Source organism: Lathyrus oleraceus, chromosome 4 (assembly GCF_024323335.1).
Source record: "Lathyrus oleraceus cultivar Zhongwan6 chromosome 4, CAAS_Psat_ZW6_1.0, whole genome shotgun sequence".
Classification (NCBI taxonomy): Eukaryota; Viridiplantae; Streptophyta; class Magnoliopsida; order Fabales; family Fabaceae; genus Lathyrus; species Lathyrus oleraceus.
Window position 1 is genome coordinate 87283253 of NC_066582.1, and position 18135 is coordinate 87301387.

General features: G+C 36.2%; 2 protein-coding genes across 2 annotated transcripts; both read right to left on the reverse strand.

The window, feature by feature from the left end:
- Nucleotides 1-1290: 1290 nt before the first annotated feature.
- LOC127136139 (zinc finger CCCH domain-containing protein 28) lies at nt 1291-3656 on the reverse strand. The gene is made up of 2 exons (XM_051062734.1): nt 2876-3656; nt 1291-1731 (listed from the first exon to the last, which is right to left on the reverse strand). Exons 1-2 carry the CDS (start codon nt 3654-3656, stop codon nt 1460-1462), a joined length of 1053 nt encoding a protein of 350 aa, XP_050918691.1. The 3' UTR covers nt 1291-1459.
- Nucleotides 3657-5079: 1423 nt separating this feature from the next.
- Nucleotides 5080-7970, reverse strand: LOC127135235 (zinc finger CCCH domain-containing protein 39). Its single transcript, XM_051062008.1, has 3 exons — nt 7851-7970; nt 6940-7626; nt 5080-5609 (listed from the first exon to the last, which is right to left on the reverse strand). The coding sequence occupies exons 2-3, from the start codon at nt 7619-7621 to the stop codon at nt 5302-5304; spliced, it is 990 nt and encodes a 329-aa protein (XP_050917965.1). The 5' UTR covers nt 7622-7626; nt 7851-7970; the 3' UTR covers nt 5080-5301.
- Between the last annotated feature and the right edge of the window lie 10165 nt (nt 7971-18135).

The window sequence follows — 18135 nt, forward strand, 5'->3', positions numbered from 1 at the left end:
GAATTCATGTTTGCACAGTAGGTGTTTGATGAATCAAACTTGGCTATTGACGTGTCGGGATATCAATTCTCAGGGGTCAACATGAGAGAATATTTTTCATTGAGGTCTTCCTTTACGAGCAACACGTCTTGTGAGAGACACATTGCATACTCAATCAAAACCTTAAGGCAATACGTGTGTGAGTTCTCTCAGTTATAAATGTTCAAGTCTTCACTTTTCTAATCAATGTGAAACTTCCTCACACCTTATTTCTCAAAGTTCTTAACTCACTTACTTGTTACAACACATTCAAATTTGGTCGAAGCAACCTAATACTATCCAAATTAAACAATTGAATCAACTCAACATCCAACCTGATCCATTTGCACACAAAAAAAAGTGTCGGTCGGTTTCAATCGAACGGTTCGAATTTTTCCATCCTAAATATGTATTATGTTCTGATGAATAAAGTGATTTGGTTGTATGTCTCATCACATTTGGAACTTTACTTTATTAAAAAAACTGTTGAGAAAAACAATTCATTCTAATTCTAAAAAAAAGTATTGCGATAAATTCCAAAAATTCCTCTAACACGTATACCAAAAGCTTTAGCTTTTACTGAGAGATCAAATCTATATAAACCATCAAAATTAGAGGAATGGTTTGAGACTTTGGGTGACTTTACTGTAGTAGATGACTTTGTGACTTTAGTTAATATGATAAAATAATGAATAATTAATGTAAATTATATTGATGTGAGATAATAATTTATCAACTAAAGTTACCAAAATTACAATATGTCAAAGTCACTAAATCTTCTCCTATAAAGTTTTATTCTCCTCCTATTGAGTAATTCCTCATACAAATAACCCCTGGAATCAAAGTTGAACTATAGGTCCAAACTTTTATTCTCAATTTTTTTTAAATGGTTTTATCTTCATTTTCAGAGGATATTTTTTTTTGTAAAACACATTATTTTCATCTTAAAATAAAACTGTTCTTTTTTTGCATTTTAGAAAAAAGATAGTATTTTCATTACAATTTTTTTTAATAAAACTAATTTCTTTAAACAAAAATTACTTCCCAAAATAATTGAGTTCCTCACACAAATAATTTGATAAAGGAGCTGAGACCACAAAAAGATTAGCTAAACAGGAGACAAGTTAGAAAAACATTTTAACATGTCATGGAACCTTCTTATTTCAAATAAGGCTCCAATAACCAGCCAAATCCAAATCACTTGTGTAAATATATAGTATGTATGATATCCTATTTAAAATATGAACTTTTACTCAATCTATACTCCCACAAAAAGTTGTTGAATTCATCGAAACACCCATCAAAAACTAACAAATGCACGCGTATGTGACCATAAAAATGTACTAATTACCTGGCAAAAGAACCATTAAAAGATAATTATACGAATTGATCACCATCGCCATTGACCATGTGGGCTGTTTCAAAGAGCACTGAATTCAACTCAGGGCTCCCTTGGCAAATCAGGACGTTCGGGAGATAAATCATCAATCCAATCGCCATATATACGGTTGATCTTGTTTAATTTCTTCCAAAGTAATTCCTTCTTTACCTTCTTCTCCTCTTCCGTCATCGCAGATACTCTTGCTGGTAATGTAGGTGCATATTTGGCAGAAGAACGTGTTGTTCTTAAAGTTGGAGTGACAGCTTTTGTTGAATTTGTCATAGTAACTGCAGCTTCAGCTTCAATGCCTCCTCCACCAGGAACTTGTAACTCTGAAAATACATGCAAATCAAACAGTTTCAATTGTTATAATCATCTTTTAATTTTTGTTCACAGAATTCGTGTTCAAGTTATGACACGAAAATTAACATGATTTAAATAAACTTATGCAAAGGCAATGTCACAATTGTTTGTGATATTATCTATCCGTTAGAATATAGCAGAGTTCATTTTTTGGCATGTGCCAAAATAGTGTAACCAAAAAATACGTTGAGAAGTAATTTTGGTGCCTACATGTGTAACCACGAGTACCTGACGAGTATCTGGTATGCTGCAATAAAGATACACGGAGTATCCGTGTTGCCCATGGCGGATGGCAAAACTTGACAGAAATTAAAAAATCCACCTTATAAACACGCCATTGCAGCCTATGGCGACCATCCCTTTACCAATTGGCTTTTGTGGCTGTCAAAATATCCGCCATGCACAAGGTTGCTAGATAGTCGCTGTGCTGCACAATACCGTTATAGCATAACGGAAGTTGGACAAACTGCTATTGTTTCGTGATACGTTATTTATCATAAAATGTCGTCAAATTGCCATTATAACAGACCTATAACACACTACTGCATAGCAGATTTTTGACAATCTGCTATTGACCACACTGGCCACACCATTCTGCTATAGCACCGCCATTTAACAACAGTGATATCTGAACTTTGGGAAAAGAATTACTATCAATAGCAGATGGCAGATTGCAGCGACCAGCCAAAAACTAACCATATAAACATGGGTTTGCGCGGCAGGCACAACATCCCTCACGCCAAGGCGTGGCTGTGACAGAAATTTGACAACACGGCAAAAATGTAATCACTGATCATACAGACAGGTGGCGCATTACTTAAAAACTGAAGCAACATCTGTCATATGTACAAATACCAAAGGTGAAATCAAGTTCCAGTGAATTTGATCAACTTTCTAAGAAAGATACTTTTTGTGGAGACAAGGCAAAGGGATAACAAGTAGGAAGAGCAAGTTTATGCCAAATCAAACATGAAAACATCATACACAACAACAAAAACAACACGCATTCAAACACTGGAATTGTACATCATATCACAGAAAATGACCTTCTACACATCATTGAACAAAATAAAACAGTAGGACTCTAATGAGAAAAAAAATCAATCTTATTACCTGCATCTCCATGAGCAAAGTTACAGTCATCACCATAGGTACAGCTTCGGGTATGCTTCGACTTGGGACAGATCTTAGTCTTCCAATAAGTACCCCTAGGTGGCTTGGTCACAGTCTTACTGCCTTCCAAATTATTACCAATAGTTCTAATGGTGATTGCAGCGGACTCTCTTTTTTTCCAAGAATCGTTCATAAACTTAGCAGTATCCCTATTCCCGCCCAACTGCTGCCATTGGAGCTCCTGCCAGTTTGGTGGTGGCTGCCTTAACTCTTCTTTCCCATGAGCATAGCTACAATTTTCACTGTTTATGCAGCTACGAAACACGAAGTTAGCACAAAGACGGGTCTTGAAGAAAATGTCGTTCATAAACTTAGAAGTATACCTATTCCCGCCCAAATGCAGCCGCTGGAGCTCCTTCCAGTTTGGTGGTGGCTGCCTTAACTCTTCTTTCGCATGAGCATAGGTACAATTTTCACCTTTTATGCAGCTACGAGACATGAACTTGGTACAAAGACGGGTCTTGAAGAAAATGATGGCAGCTTGATTGTTTGATGGAGGATGATTCATCCTTGAAGGAGGGTCCATCAAATCAATGGAATGCTCGTTGTCAGGAATTCTTGGCCTTGTGAAGGAATGAGAAGGATCCAATGATGAACATGGTTCGAAATGTTGATGGTTCATTGGGAATTGAAGCCTCACTTTATTGATATCGCTGTTGGATGATGAGACGACTTGCGGTGGTGACATGTTAAAGATTGGAATGTTGTCTGGGTCAGTCATGGCTATTGCTAAAACTATAAAAAAAAATCAGGTTTGGTGAAAATTTGAGTCTTTTGATTTGATTATAGTTGATGAATCAGATCAACATTGAAAGAAAATTAGGAACTGAATCAAGAACTTGTATCAAGAATGAAATAGTGACATGCAGATGGTTACGATGTTGATCAAATAATTAAATGATGAATGAAGAAGAAAAGTGTGCTGTTGAGTGAGGGGCCTAATTTTGAGACAGAAAAGTCAGAACAAGAATTTTTGGATGAGAATATCAGGACAGAAATATGGTGGGATGATCAAGATTTGTAAGTTTTTTCTGGGTTGAGTACAGTTTGTTTAAAAAGAGTGAAAATTATATATAGTGCACACTTTCAAGGTTAACAAAATTATATATAGGAATGTTCAAAAAACTACTGAACCGAGCCGAATTAAAGTTAGAAGAATTGAACCGTTATGTTTGGTTAGAGAAAAGAACCATGTTGCACAAACAATTCTAGAACCGAATCAAATGGCAAATAAACTGAACCGAAACTTAAACTGAACCGAATCGATATTGAAAATAAAAAATGCTAAAAACAAGTTTAAAATTTTTATTAAAAAGAATTCGAAAAAAGTATAACGGCTCGGTTCTTTAACAAATGGTTCAGTTTGGGAAAATTTTGTCTTCTAACAGTTTAGTACGATATGGAATTCCAAACCAATATAGCAAACTAATAATTTTGGTTCGGTTCGGTTATGAATATATTGAAACGGTTCGTCGCGGTTTGGTTCAAATAACCGTTTACCATGGTTCGATTTGGTTTTCTAAATGAATTATACCATGTACATAAACAACCCTATAGCTCTATAAGTTAAGAATAGATTCTGAAAATAACTTATTTCAATATAGATTCTGAAAATAACCTATTTCAATAAATTCTATAATAAGTTTTATCAATATAAAAACAGTTTCACTTTATTTTAACTTTAAATATAAAAGTAGTTTATAAATATACTAAGCATTCATGTTATCTTGACTCTTGAGTACCCTTTGCCCTCTTTTATATGGGACTTTACTTTATTTTTTCAAATTCTAATTCTAAAAAAATAAATACATTGAGATAATCCCTCAAACACATACCAAAAGCTTTAACAAGAGACCAAATAAGGTTTCAATAAGCATCCACATGCAGATCACTTGTGTCAACTAAGTGATTAAAGACTGCACTATACTTTGCTTTCATCAAACTTGTTATATCTTGTAGGATACCTGTTATTAATGACTTACCGGCATAATTTGCTGTTTACCTAACATTGACTGAACTCCAATCACCATATTCAAGCCAGAGTTGATATAAACAGCACATATATGTTAATCACATTTTCATATATCTATGTAAATATATAGTGTACATATATGACATAACTTATTTAAAATATAAACTTCGGTTCTGACAATTTTCAGAAATTTGACCTATATTCACCAACCTAGACTCCCACAAGAAGTTGCTGAATTCATCGAAACACCACTCAAACTGACAAATGCATGCGTCTGTGATCATAAAAATGTACTAATTACCAGTAAAAAGAATCAATAAAAGGTAATTATATAAATTGATCACCATCGCCAATAACCATGTTCCAAAATTGTTTGTCAGCGGAGAAATTCAACTCAGGGCTCCCTTGGCAATTCAGGACGATCGAGAGGTAAATCATCAATCCAATCGCCATAAATACGGTTGATCTTGTTTAATTTCTTCCAAAGTAATTCCTTCTTTGCCTTCTTCTCCTCTTCCGTCATCGCAGATACACTTGCTGGTAATGTCGGTGTATCCGTCATCGCAGATACACTTGCTGGTAATGTAGGTGCATTATTGGCCGAAGAACCTGTAGTTGGTAAAGTTGGAATGACAGCTTTTGTTGAATTTGCCAAGGAAACTGCAGCTTCCGCTTCAATGCCTCCACCAGGAACTTGTAACTCTGAAAAGCAAAATCAAAGAAGATACACAGAAACAAAACAGTTTCAATTGTTATAATCATCTTTTAAATTTTGTTCACAGAATGCACGTACACGTTCTGACACAAAAAAGAACAATATATAGAAAAAACATCAACGGCCACGATTGTGGCTAAGACGTTAAGGTTTTTGATGTCGCCGCCAGCGCAATTACTGCAGCTACATTAACCATATTTATATGCAATATATAGGATTGCAACATTGCTGCGTTCTACAACTTCCAAATGAGCAATGTACTACCTCCAAATAAATTAGGAAAAAATCAACATCTGTAAAAAGGAATGAGAAAAACTAACTTAAATTTTTTTACTATACGAAATGACAAATGTGTTTTTATTTATTGAACCACGGTTACATACCACAAGTAGTCGCGTTTACCAAAGTGGAGTATTCAAAAAATTATTTCAAAAGTAATTATTATGTTAACTACTTGTGTAACCACGAGTACATGATGATCATCTTGTACGAGTACGGCGCCATAAAGGTACACAAGGAGTAACAATGTTGTCCATGTTGGATGGCGAAAATACAACAGAACTCCAAAAATTCACCATAGTAACACACCATTGCAGCCTATGGCAACGCTCTGGCGGACATTCATTTACAAACTGCCCATAGCGGTTGCCAGAAAATATGCCACACCCTTTATTGCTAGATAGCCGCGTACAGCTATTTTTCTGCTACACGATACACTATTTATTACATGATGTTGTCAAATACCCACTATAATGGGCACTATAGCACCATTGCATCACAAAATTGTAGCAATCTGCTATAGAAAATACTGGCCACGCCATTTAACAACACTGATAATGTGAACCTTAGTTAAAGCAGTGCTATCAATAGCAGATAGCGGCAATCAGTTATATAAACATTAGCAGTATAAACATGGTTTCGCGCCCTATGGCGGCAGGCACAGAATCTTTCGCGCCATGGCGCCGCAATGACGGAAATGTGACGACACGACAAAAGAAGTAATCACTAATGATACAGATTAGTGTCCATTACTTTTAAACTGAAGCCACATCAGTGGTATAATCAAAATACCAAATGATCATCTAGAACCAGTTCTTCTAGAAGTAAATGTGAAATCGGGTTCCATTTAGTATGACCAGCCAGCAAACTAAACATGAAAACATCATACACAACAAGGAAAGCAACACACATTCAAACATTGTATTTTGTACATCATATTGCAATAAATGACTTTCTACTAAGAAAAATAAGAAACAGATTTTGAACAAAACAAAACAGTAGAAGTATGTGATAAAAAATCAAAAGCAGTCCTATTACCTGCATCACCATGAGCAAAGTGACAGCCATTACCAAAGGGACAGCTCCCGGTATTTTTCCACCTGATACAGATCTTAGTCTTCCAATAAGTGCCCTTTTCCTGCTTACTTCCAGCCCTACTGCCTTCCAAATTATTACAAGTCTCAATGCTGATTGCTGACGACTCTCTTGTTTTCCATGAGTCCTCCCTAAACTTGGCAGGATTCTCGTGAAGAAAGTTACAGTTATCACCATATGGACATATCTCCCCATTGCAATACTTCTTGCACAGCTTCATCTTCTGAATGATTTTTTCCTCATCATTCCAATTCACGCCCAACTGCAGCCGTTCTTCCGTACGAGGACCGACAAGCTCCTGCCAGTTCGGTGGGGGCTGCCTTATCTCGTCAGCCCCATGAGCATAAGTACAGTTCTCCCCGTTTCTGCAGCTACCAAGCCCGAACTTGGTACAAATACGGGTCTTGAAGAAAATGTTGCCGGTTCGTCTGTTTGGTGCATTGGATTGCTTGTTGTCCGGAACTCTTGACCTTCGGAAGGAATGGGAACCATCATCGGATGCTGAACGTGGATTGTTGCTGATCGGGAATTGAGGCGGCGTCACGTCAATGATTTCGGTGCTGCTTGATGATGAGAACTGGGGTGGTGACATCTTCAACGTTGGAATGTTTTCCGGATAACTCATGACTGCTGATAAATCCAAACAAAAGAAAAATATTAAATCCAGTGAAATTTTGAGTCTTTTTGATTTGTTTATCGTTGATCAATGAGATCAACGTAGAGATAAAACTTGGAACAAAGTAAAAAACATGTATTAAGAACGAAATAGTGACATGCAAATGGTTACAATATTGATCAAAATAATGAAACGATGAATGCAAAACAGTAAAAGGAAAAGATAAAGAAAACTGTACTGCTGGTTGAAAAAATTTGGATGACTAGACGAGAATTTTGGGAGAAAACAAAATGCGATGTCCAAGCTTTGGATTTTTTGAATCAGGTTGGAGTGCCGTATGTTTAAAAAGAGTGAAACGTATATATAGTGCGCAGTTTGAAGGTTTAAGGTTTTTTGTTTTGGGTTAACAAAAAAACCTAGTTGCTGTCACAATCTTGGTGGACTAATCACTAGTCATTGTCACTAATTGAACTACTAGTCCCTAGATATGGGAGGTAAATCTGATTTTTTTCTGAAGAAATATCACCGGAAATTTTGATTCAGTCAATCTTTTAAAAAAACGAATTTTTTTACGTTATGTTGCGTAAAGGTCAGAAACGCAGGAATGCAAAGATACGAACGCGATGATACAATTCTTATGACTCTAATATTTGTTAAAATCGTCACAGAGTCTCCGACAACAACGTTAATTTCATTGAAAAAATGTGTAGTAAATGGGGGCATGGATCTTTTTAGAGATGCATCTTCGAATTTATCTCAAAAAATTTGGGAAATGTATCTTTAGATTAAATTTTGGCAAAACTGGAGTGATTGCTCGTACGAATGAGAGATCATTCAAGATGCGTATGGGGATGCATCTTCGAAAATTTCTAAGGACAATTTCAAATTTTCATAACACCGAAAAAAAAAATTGCCAATTGATTTTACTTCAAAATAGAATTTATTATTTTTAATTTTAAACGTGATTGTTATATTAAAATTGACTCTTCAGCTCATGTCTACGTAAATTTATCTAAATATAAATCATTTTATTTTCAACTCACTTTTAACTATGATCAATTTTGTCATGAATAATGGGGAATTTTTTACTCAAATACCCCACATTTTCAAAAAAAAATACTCAAAGCATAGGTGTCAGATCAATTGACGTCTATCCTTAATTTTTAAGAGGGGGCTCCAATTGAATTGACTACAGCACATGGTGCTGTCAATCCAATTGGCGCCCATGTGTATAAAGTGAGAGGAGGCGCCAATTGGTCTGACGCCTCAGTGTAATGTGCAACTTTTTTTATAAATAGAGGTATTGTGTGATTCATTTTTCCACATCTCATTTCGTTATATTGCAAACATGTTTGGTGTCCGTCGTTGCTATGGAAAAGTGATTTATTCGAGAGATAAGCCTCTGATGTTAATGCTCTTCTGGAACATCTGTAGCTTCGATCAACTAAAGAGGGAGTTGATTCTTTGGTTAGATGGAAAAATACCAAAAGGGGAAAAAAATAGAAGTATTGAGAGACTCGGTAGTATATTTGGTTGGGTGTGAGTAAAAACTAATAAGGATGCTAGGGAAATGATGTTTGGACCAGATGACATCAGTTTGATTGTTGTAATCAGTTATAAATGTTGTTTTTAAATAGTATGGTTAAGTATTTTCATCTGTATTCGATGTTTACTTTTTGTGTTGTTTATTTAGACTTGTTCTGTTTTAAGTGTGATTATGTTGTAGTGATGTTTGTTGTTAACCTTGTTGTAACAAAAAGTTAATATATATAAAAATCCAAGGTTACAAAAATTGAAAGGAGGTAATAAATTATGATGCAGATGTTGCTCCTAGATTGGGACATTTGTTTTTATTGTGTCCGGGTTGACAACATATACTACATAATCTTATCATTTTATCAGTCGTATCCATTTCTGTTCTAATACGCGTGTTGTTTGGCCATCCTTTTTTCTTTCTTCACATCTCATCGTTGTGCCAGACTATGTCACCTTCATATGGAGGTCAGTATTCCTCCATTGGTAGCACTGAGAAACTTTTTTTATACTCATTCATGATGGTAATGGTCTTGTAAACATCAGATAAATGGTTATAAGCGTCCTGGCAAGTATGTGTGCATGTCGCAATGACATGGGAGTAAGGAATACGAAAGGTCTGGAACTTTCCACAGCCGAACCAACTCATGTTTAGTTTGATATCATAGGATAAATTTGGCCTCCCCTCATTGTGGTCCATTGTTTCCTGTACACTTAAATTTTACCTATGACGGTCAAAGACTGTAACCACGTGTGTTCTAGCTTTTATAGTTTCCTCTTTCATCACACAACATTCACTGAATATTTGACCTGACATTAACAATGCACTCCATCTTTCACCTTTGGTTGCGAAGGTAGATGCCAACCTAAAATAGGTTGTTCTGACCAATGCAGTTATTGATAGAATTCTAATGCCTTTGAATAAGTCGTTCATGCATTCCACAAGGTTTGTTGTCATGTGGCCCCATCGACAGCCTCTGTCAAATGTCCTTGTCCACTGCTCTACTGGTATGTTATCCATCCACCTTCCTGCATTTGCATTAGACAATCTAATTTCATCACGGTAATGTTGAAATGACGGTTGAGTTAGAGCATACCCTGCATTCACCACTTTTTTGCGAAGGTTCTTGTCTTTGATTGCACGCATGAAGTTTTGTGCGATATGTCTAATGCAATAGACATGGGTAGAAGGAGGATCATGGTATCCGTTATCATGGTTATTATAAGCACTCTCAATGGCAGCATGTCTTCCTGAAATCAAACAGAGATTGGCTTGTGGAGCGACATATGTTCTGAGATGTCAAAGGAAGAAACCCCAACCACCAGCGATTTCACCTTCAACCAGCGCAAAGGCAATGGCAAAGACATTATTGTTGCCGTCTTGTGCAACGTCATAAGCAAAGTACCCTTGTATTTTTCGTATAACTATGTTCCATCAATTTGAGTAATAGGTTTGCAAAATGCGTAAATGCTGGCAATGTCTCCATAATTGCAACAGTTTCTGGTGCGTATGTTTTAAGTGCCCATAAAAACTGTGACAATTCTTTGTATGAATCCTCCCAGTTGTCGAATACCTGTTCAACAGTCTTTGTCCTTGCAATCCATGCTTTCTTGTAAGATGGAGTATAATTATATCTTGTGACTATATGAGATATATTATACTCACCTTCACTGATGGGTCTTTGTTAACAAGCGACAAAATGTCTTGATATATCAATGCAGTGCTTAATTTACGGTGATCTTGTACAACATTAGTGACAATGCAACTGTGAGGTGGGTCTATAGAAGCTATTTCCTAAGAGTCGTTTCTCTTCTTGTGATACGCAGCCAACCGAAAATTGCAAAGGATGTTACGACATTCGATGACATACCTTCTTGAATCAGTGCATTTCACGGTAAAATCAGCAGAGTTATTCATGTGAAATTTTTTGATAGCTCGCGCACATTCTTATTTAGTGTGGAACATGTCTCCCACTTTTAACTCACCCTCTCATCGTGGATACGGGTTATAAAAAACATTGTTGGATGTTTCTTCGTCATGCATATCCATGTTTGTGATATGCTGAGGCGGATTATATACATGACTTGGAGGTAATGGCGTTGGATGATCGTCATGTTCAATGTTGTTGTTCAACATATGATCGACCTGTGTCTCGATATGTTCTTCTTCTTCAACAACGGCGTTGACTTCTGCTTCTGCTTCTAGGTCGGCTTCATCTGAGTTTTCTGAATCAAATTCATCAGATTCAACTTGATTAGTTATCTGAGATTGTTGCGATAGCATACTTGGTTGAAGAGTAATATATAACTCAATAGAGTTGCAACCAAAATGTCTGTGACTAACAAACATATATTCAACATCTTCAGCGTCCCGTACCTTTAGCGGGTAAAATTTACATTGATTGTTCTCGAAATAAATTGGATTTTGATACGTGATTTGTGACACAAGACCAGATCCTATGCAGGATTCAATTCGTTTTTTCAAATGCAAGAAATTTGAATTTCTCTTGATCGTAAGTCGAATAGTATCGGTGTTTCAAAAACAAAACCTATATACATCACACTCCTATGTCTCACCGCTGTAGTGAACATTAATAATATATTTGGGTGCAGATGAAATTGTAATATTTGGGTGCAGATGAAAAGTAAAATTTTTGATGCAGATGAATTTGTGTTGATTGTAGGATGAAATGGTAAAACACTTAAATAGCCAGGTGACATGTGTAATACCCAAAATTTCACCCCTAAGATCCCTTATCATTTGTATCATTTTCATAACATCAAGCTCATCAAATACTTTTGTGTGTGTCCTTATGCTTTGCTAACCCCACAAAAATACAAAAAAAATATATGTCTTGCTTTGCTTTGTTTGCAAGTTAGGGTTTCGGCATCAAGAAGTACAAGGGATGGATCAATCAAGGCTTAGTGGGATCATAGTATATCAAGATGACCAATAGTCTCCCTCCATCAACAATCAAAGTTTGTACTCACCTCAATTCAAGTTCATCAAGCCACAATTTATCTGACACTCAAAATTAGGGTTTTGGTCAAAGTCAACTTAATGTTGGCTCTTTGACCAAAGCATGATTCTATGGCTTGAGGCATGATCCAAGATATTCAAATATGCATTCATAACCCACTCATACAATTCATAGGGCTCAAGAGGTTAGGTTCATAAGCAGATGAAAGTTTGAACACAAATGATGAAAAAGTCAACAGATGCTTAAAGTCAAAGTTTGACTTTTAAGATTTTTGGTCAACTATGGACCTTTCAAGTCAATGATTTTGAAAATATAATCATTGAAGTCATTTGATCAAGTTTAGTCAAGAAAATCAAGGTTACTTGCAAAAAGGGCAAAGATGGAGAATTTGAAATTTTTACAAAGTCCCTAAAAAAACATGTCCAAGTACCCAACTTTCCAAGGCTATAACTTATGATCCAGGCCACAATTTTCTTTGCTCAAATGATCAGATTAAAGACCTTTTTTCATACTTAAACTTTGTCATAGGTGATAAAACCTCAAAAAATGCACGATATATGGGGCCATGAAGTGGATGATTCATTTGTTTGTCAAGTGGTAAAACACTTGGTGAAATTTTCAGCATGCTGACCTAGTCAAGTGACCAACTTTATGCAAACTTTTCACCAAGATACCAACTTATTCAAGCAAAGTGATCAACATGAAAGTTATATATCATGATTCCATCTTTCCAAAATGTCAAAGATTAAGAAATTCTCATGCTCGAGCTAAGAGAATCGAATTTGGGAAGACAGCCTCATGGAATGGTTCATAAGTCAAATTCCAAGCCAAAGTACACTACAAATCCAAACAAATCCACAAGTACATGTACTTCTTTCTTCTAAATATCACTCTAATCATAAGATCACACACACTTTTGAGTCATTATCCAAGCAACCAAGCCATTACACAATGAATCATTCCATTTTTGGCATAAAGGTTACACTTCCATTTGTGTAAAGTGGCTTTAACCCAACATTAAGTACCATTGAGCTCCCAAATGGCTTTGGCTCTTATACATACCAAATCTAAACAGCAAATCCACTCCTACACTTTAGACAAAGCTCAATAAAACACTCCAAGCCCCCCCCCCCCCCACACACACACACTTTTGCCATGCTTCCCACTTGGTGTTTTGTGCAAGAACCAACCAAGCAAGCGAACCAGTACAAGGCATAATTATTTTATGATATTTAAGGCTTCTTGAACCCTCAAGGATCCCTATAAATAGAGGACAAAGCATCATCTATCCATACACCAAGCTTTCTAAGAAAAACTCCATTCTTGAGAGCTTTTCAACCTTAACCTTCATTCTCTCATTTGGCTCGTGCATTCTGCAAACCAAAGGTTGCAATCATCTTCTGGGAACTCATAAGCATTAGGAGAGGCATCAAATAATAGCTGGAAGTACTTTTGAAGAGGCATCGGACCTTGCTCCAATAGGTTTATTCTTGCACTTTGAAACTCATCATACATACGTCATTTCATTTTGATTTCTGAAGCAAATATGTAGCATTTATTGTGTTAAGAAGGATCATTAGCTTACATGTCATTTATATTGTTGTTTATGTGAAATTATGTTGCATGAAACCTAAAGTTCCAGTTCTAGTTTTTGCCTTCGTGCATCTCCATCTTTGAGTATTAGCCAAAACCTATGATACCATTGTGTTCCTTGCATTTTTCAATGCGATTTTGATCTTTATTTCATGAAAAATGGTTGAGAAATGAGAGAGAGATGATTGATGGAAGATTGGAAAAATAGTGGCAAAAAGAAAACGAAAATGAGAGAGAGAGGTTGAAGATGACGCTGAGTTGGCATTGGAAAAAGTCCATGGAACCCCAAGGACGTGGGTTCGAACCTGGCCAGCGTAATGTTTATTTTTTCTCATTTGTTAAATGTTCATTTTTCTTCATAACTTCAAAAACCCATAACTTCATGATCCCTTAACCTTTTTGACCCATTCTTTTTGCCATGTGTTAATGAGAATGTCTATTTTATGATGATACCAAAAAATCCAAAAAAAATATTATTTATTTCACCACTTTTTATTGGATAGAAAACATGTTCTTTTTAGGTGTTTTTAAGGATCCTAATCAATCTCGTTGGTTCATCTCTTGTTTTACCTTGTTATTGAATGTTCGTATGATCATAGCACACTCTTTCAAGTGTTGATTGTTGTACTTAACATGTTTAAACTTGAATATTTTCATATCATGTCTAAATTGATTCACCTTGAAAACATGTTTGAATGAATGGTTAGGAGATGATTAGGGTTTCCACTTGCTTGTTTCTTATTCATGCCATGATAAGGGTTTAGGTCTAAAATTATCCCTAACGTGCTCTTGCCTCTTGTTTAACTTGTATATATAGTGATCCACTTAAGATTTTTACTTTGTCCATACCATGTTCATATGATCCATGTTTTGAATATCCTTATCTTGTCACAACTTGACTTGACAATCAATATCTTGATTATGATATTTGTCTTATGTGGTTTGATACCCCTGTGTTGAGTAATGTACACTTGTTTAAATCATGTCTTGTGATTCTATCCCAATTTGTGATGTTATATCCATATCTTATAATTGTTTATCACTTCATCCAAGTATTTCCTTTATAAACTTCCATGATGATTGAATACGTATCTCATACCTGTTCATGTGCTATCTCTTGTGGTGTTATGTAAACCTTTGTCATGTCTTGTTTATGATCATCATACTTCAAAAATATGTAAGTAGCTTGTTCATGGCTTACCAATTTATGTATCTTTATTTACCTAAATCCAAGGGAAAGGATCTTATGTTGACTTCTTAGTCATATACTGTCTGTTTGTTTGTTGATTTTATTTGTCCATTCATGCATTAACCCTACCCCCTTTTCAAACTAAAACACCCATTCAAACCTTGACATACCTTTAGTCAATGGATATTTCAACTACACTTGAAAATGCTTTAGTACACATGAAGCATTTCAAACACAACCTTGACTTACCTTTAGTCAATGGATCTTTCAACTACACTTGAAAATGCTTTAGTACACATGAAGCATTTCAAACACAACCTTCGAATTACTTTTAGTCAATGGATCTTTCAATTACAAATGCTTTAGTACACATGAAGCATATCAACTCAAACTTTGACTTACCTTTAGTCAAGTAACACTTTCCAAAACATTTTTTACTCCTTTTATTATCCCATCAAAAAAATGCAAACAACTCTTAAAAACATAGATAAAATCAAAAGGTTCTCGTAAAGTACTATAGATGTTTAGGGTGATAATACCTTCCCTTTGCATAACCAACCCCCGTACCTTCAATCTCTACTCTCTTTGTTCCTAGTTTTACTATTTGCTATGCATGTTTATTTTGGGTTTATTTTGAATCTTTTCCCCTTCCTTTGGAAAAATAAAAGTTCGGTGGTGATATCAATGTTTTGCGAGTCAAGTTAATCCAATAGCTTGGTCTCCAATTCTCACCGTGACAACATGGCATGCATGCAATCCCTAGCGCCAGTCCTATTGGCGCCTACGTGTATTATTTATACATGGGCGCCAGTCCATGTGGCACCTTGCAGACCTCAAAATTCTGCATGCAGATAGCCATGCAGCCTGAAACCTATGTGAAGACCATGCATGCATGCAAGCCTAGGAGGTGTCAGTCTATATGGCGCTAGCATTGTAAGTTTGCATGTGTAAGCCAAACCAATTGGCGCCTACATGCAAGCCCATTTATCCATGCATTCAAACTTTTTCGTGTCTTTGCATGTCTCTCATTATAAATAGCCATGCAAGATTCACTTCTTCATCACCAACAATCACTTCTTCCTCTGCAACAACCACTCTTTCATCTACAACAACCACTGTTTCATATATTTACTACGACAAGATGTCTCTGCTCACTATGGGTGAATCACATAGAGACACAGTTGCAAACATAGCAACATATGTAAGCGTTTTATTCTTGTATTGTTTTTCTAACACAATTCTTTATAAAGTAACTTATTTTGTTGTTTATTTTTTAGGATGTTTCTAGGTTTCGAACTTGTGTCCACGAATTTGTTCACATGGACACGATGATTCAACCTTATGTCGAACTCGCCGGTTTTGAACATGTAAGAAAAATAATGTCTTGGTCGGTTGATACTAAATTTATTCTTGAATTATGGTGTCCCAAGACACACACATTCTGGTTTTTAATCGGTGAATGTACCGTGACGTTAGAAGATGTCTACATGTTATTGGGACTGCCTATCGAAGGTAGGGAGGTAAATGGTAAAACCAACTATGCGAATTCAATTTGCATGGTCCTCTTGGATGCTGACTTGTTAGATGATAACTCGAGAGGTCAATGTATATTTCTTTCACGCCTTAAGGCATATTATAACAGCTTATAGTTAGATGAGAATTCTATCAAAGTGGCTCGAATAATAAAAACTAGGTGTTATATTATGCTTTTAATTGGTTTATTTTTATTTCCCGAAGGTAGTGGTTCTAGTATGCATGTTATGTATTTACCTTTACTAAGACATGTAGATAGAACAAGAAGTTACAGTTAGGGGTCTGCTTATTTGGATTATCTTTATAGCTCTTTGTGTAAAAATGCACACAAAGACACATTTACATTTTCTGGATGTGTTGTTTTGCTCCAAGCATGGGATTGGTCCAGACTACTGTCCCTAGTGCTCGTCAACAACAACCCATTCACATTCCCGTATGCACAAAAATAAGTTCTTAAAAATGGACTATATTTACTTACTTTATCGATTATTATCTCTAAATAATATTTTTACTTTTATGGTGTTGATGATCGGAGCGTTGTATGAGTTATAACAGATGTCCTAAAAATTGTATTACCCAGTATCACAATCTCTTGAATCACCTTCGGCCGACGGATGTATTGCTATTAACCTAATTATTTCATAAAAAATTGTTAATTTCTTCTAACAAATTTATAATCTAATATATGTTCATATTTCAGCTCATTTGGCGTCCATATCTAAATTTGGATCATGACCATGAAATCAACGAACAAGACGCAACCGTTTGGACTTCATGCACACCAATCATAAGATTCTCCACTGTGGAGATGCACAATAGTGATCGTGTTAAATTGCAGTTCGGTATGCTTCAACACATCCCAGATCCCCCGACAAACCTCAGAGAATGACATCTACGCAAAGTTAACGACCAATGAAACTTTAACCCATGTCAAAACTTCGCTAGATCTGAGTGTCGAAAATGGAAGCACCGACAAGACCATGTCTTAACTGACGTTGTGATGCCAACCGAAGAAAAACCAACTCGTATTTATATGGCTTGGTACAAATCAGTTGAATTTGAGTTCATCGCCGAGGATATGTACCTATATGACCCACTCCAGGCAACTTACACACCAAAAGGTTCAACATTTAACCCCCAACAACATTGTCAGACCGGTTACTCACAACCCCCTATCCATCAAAATTTCTGATCCACAAACACACAAACATACAACCCTAACATGCCAAACACCCAACCACAATACCAAGAGCATACCCCGTACCACCACCAACAAGTAGATCATCATCAAGACACCCAACATTGTTATACACCCAATACATCACCCTATCATAGCCGTCTTAGCCAAAACACTCAGCGATCATTTAACACCAACCGTCCCTTCTCCTACTATAGCCAAAAAGTCCAAACATCACAAAACCAAAACCTTCAACAACCATATGGCTACCAAACACCACAACAATCATTTCAACCTTTCCTCGACACATCATTCACACCAATGTCTCCCTTCAATCGTCCTGGTTGCCCTAATAACTCAAACACAATCCAACTACTCTAGCATGGGTCATGAACTCAGCTATGTCGGTATCCCTTTAATGCATACACCAGACTACGTTGATTTGTCTGAATATCTCAAGCAATCTCTTGCAGATGGTGGTGATGTTCTCTGGCCCTCATATACTCAAACACCTGGG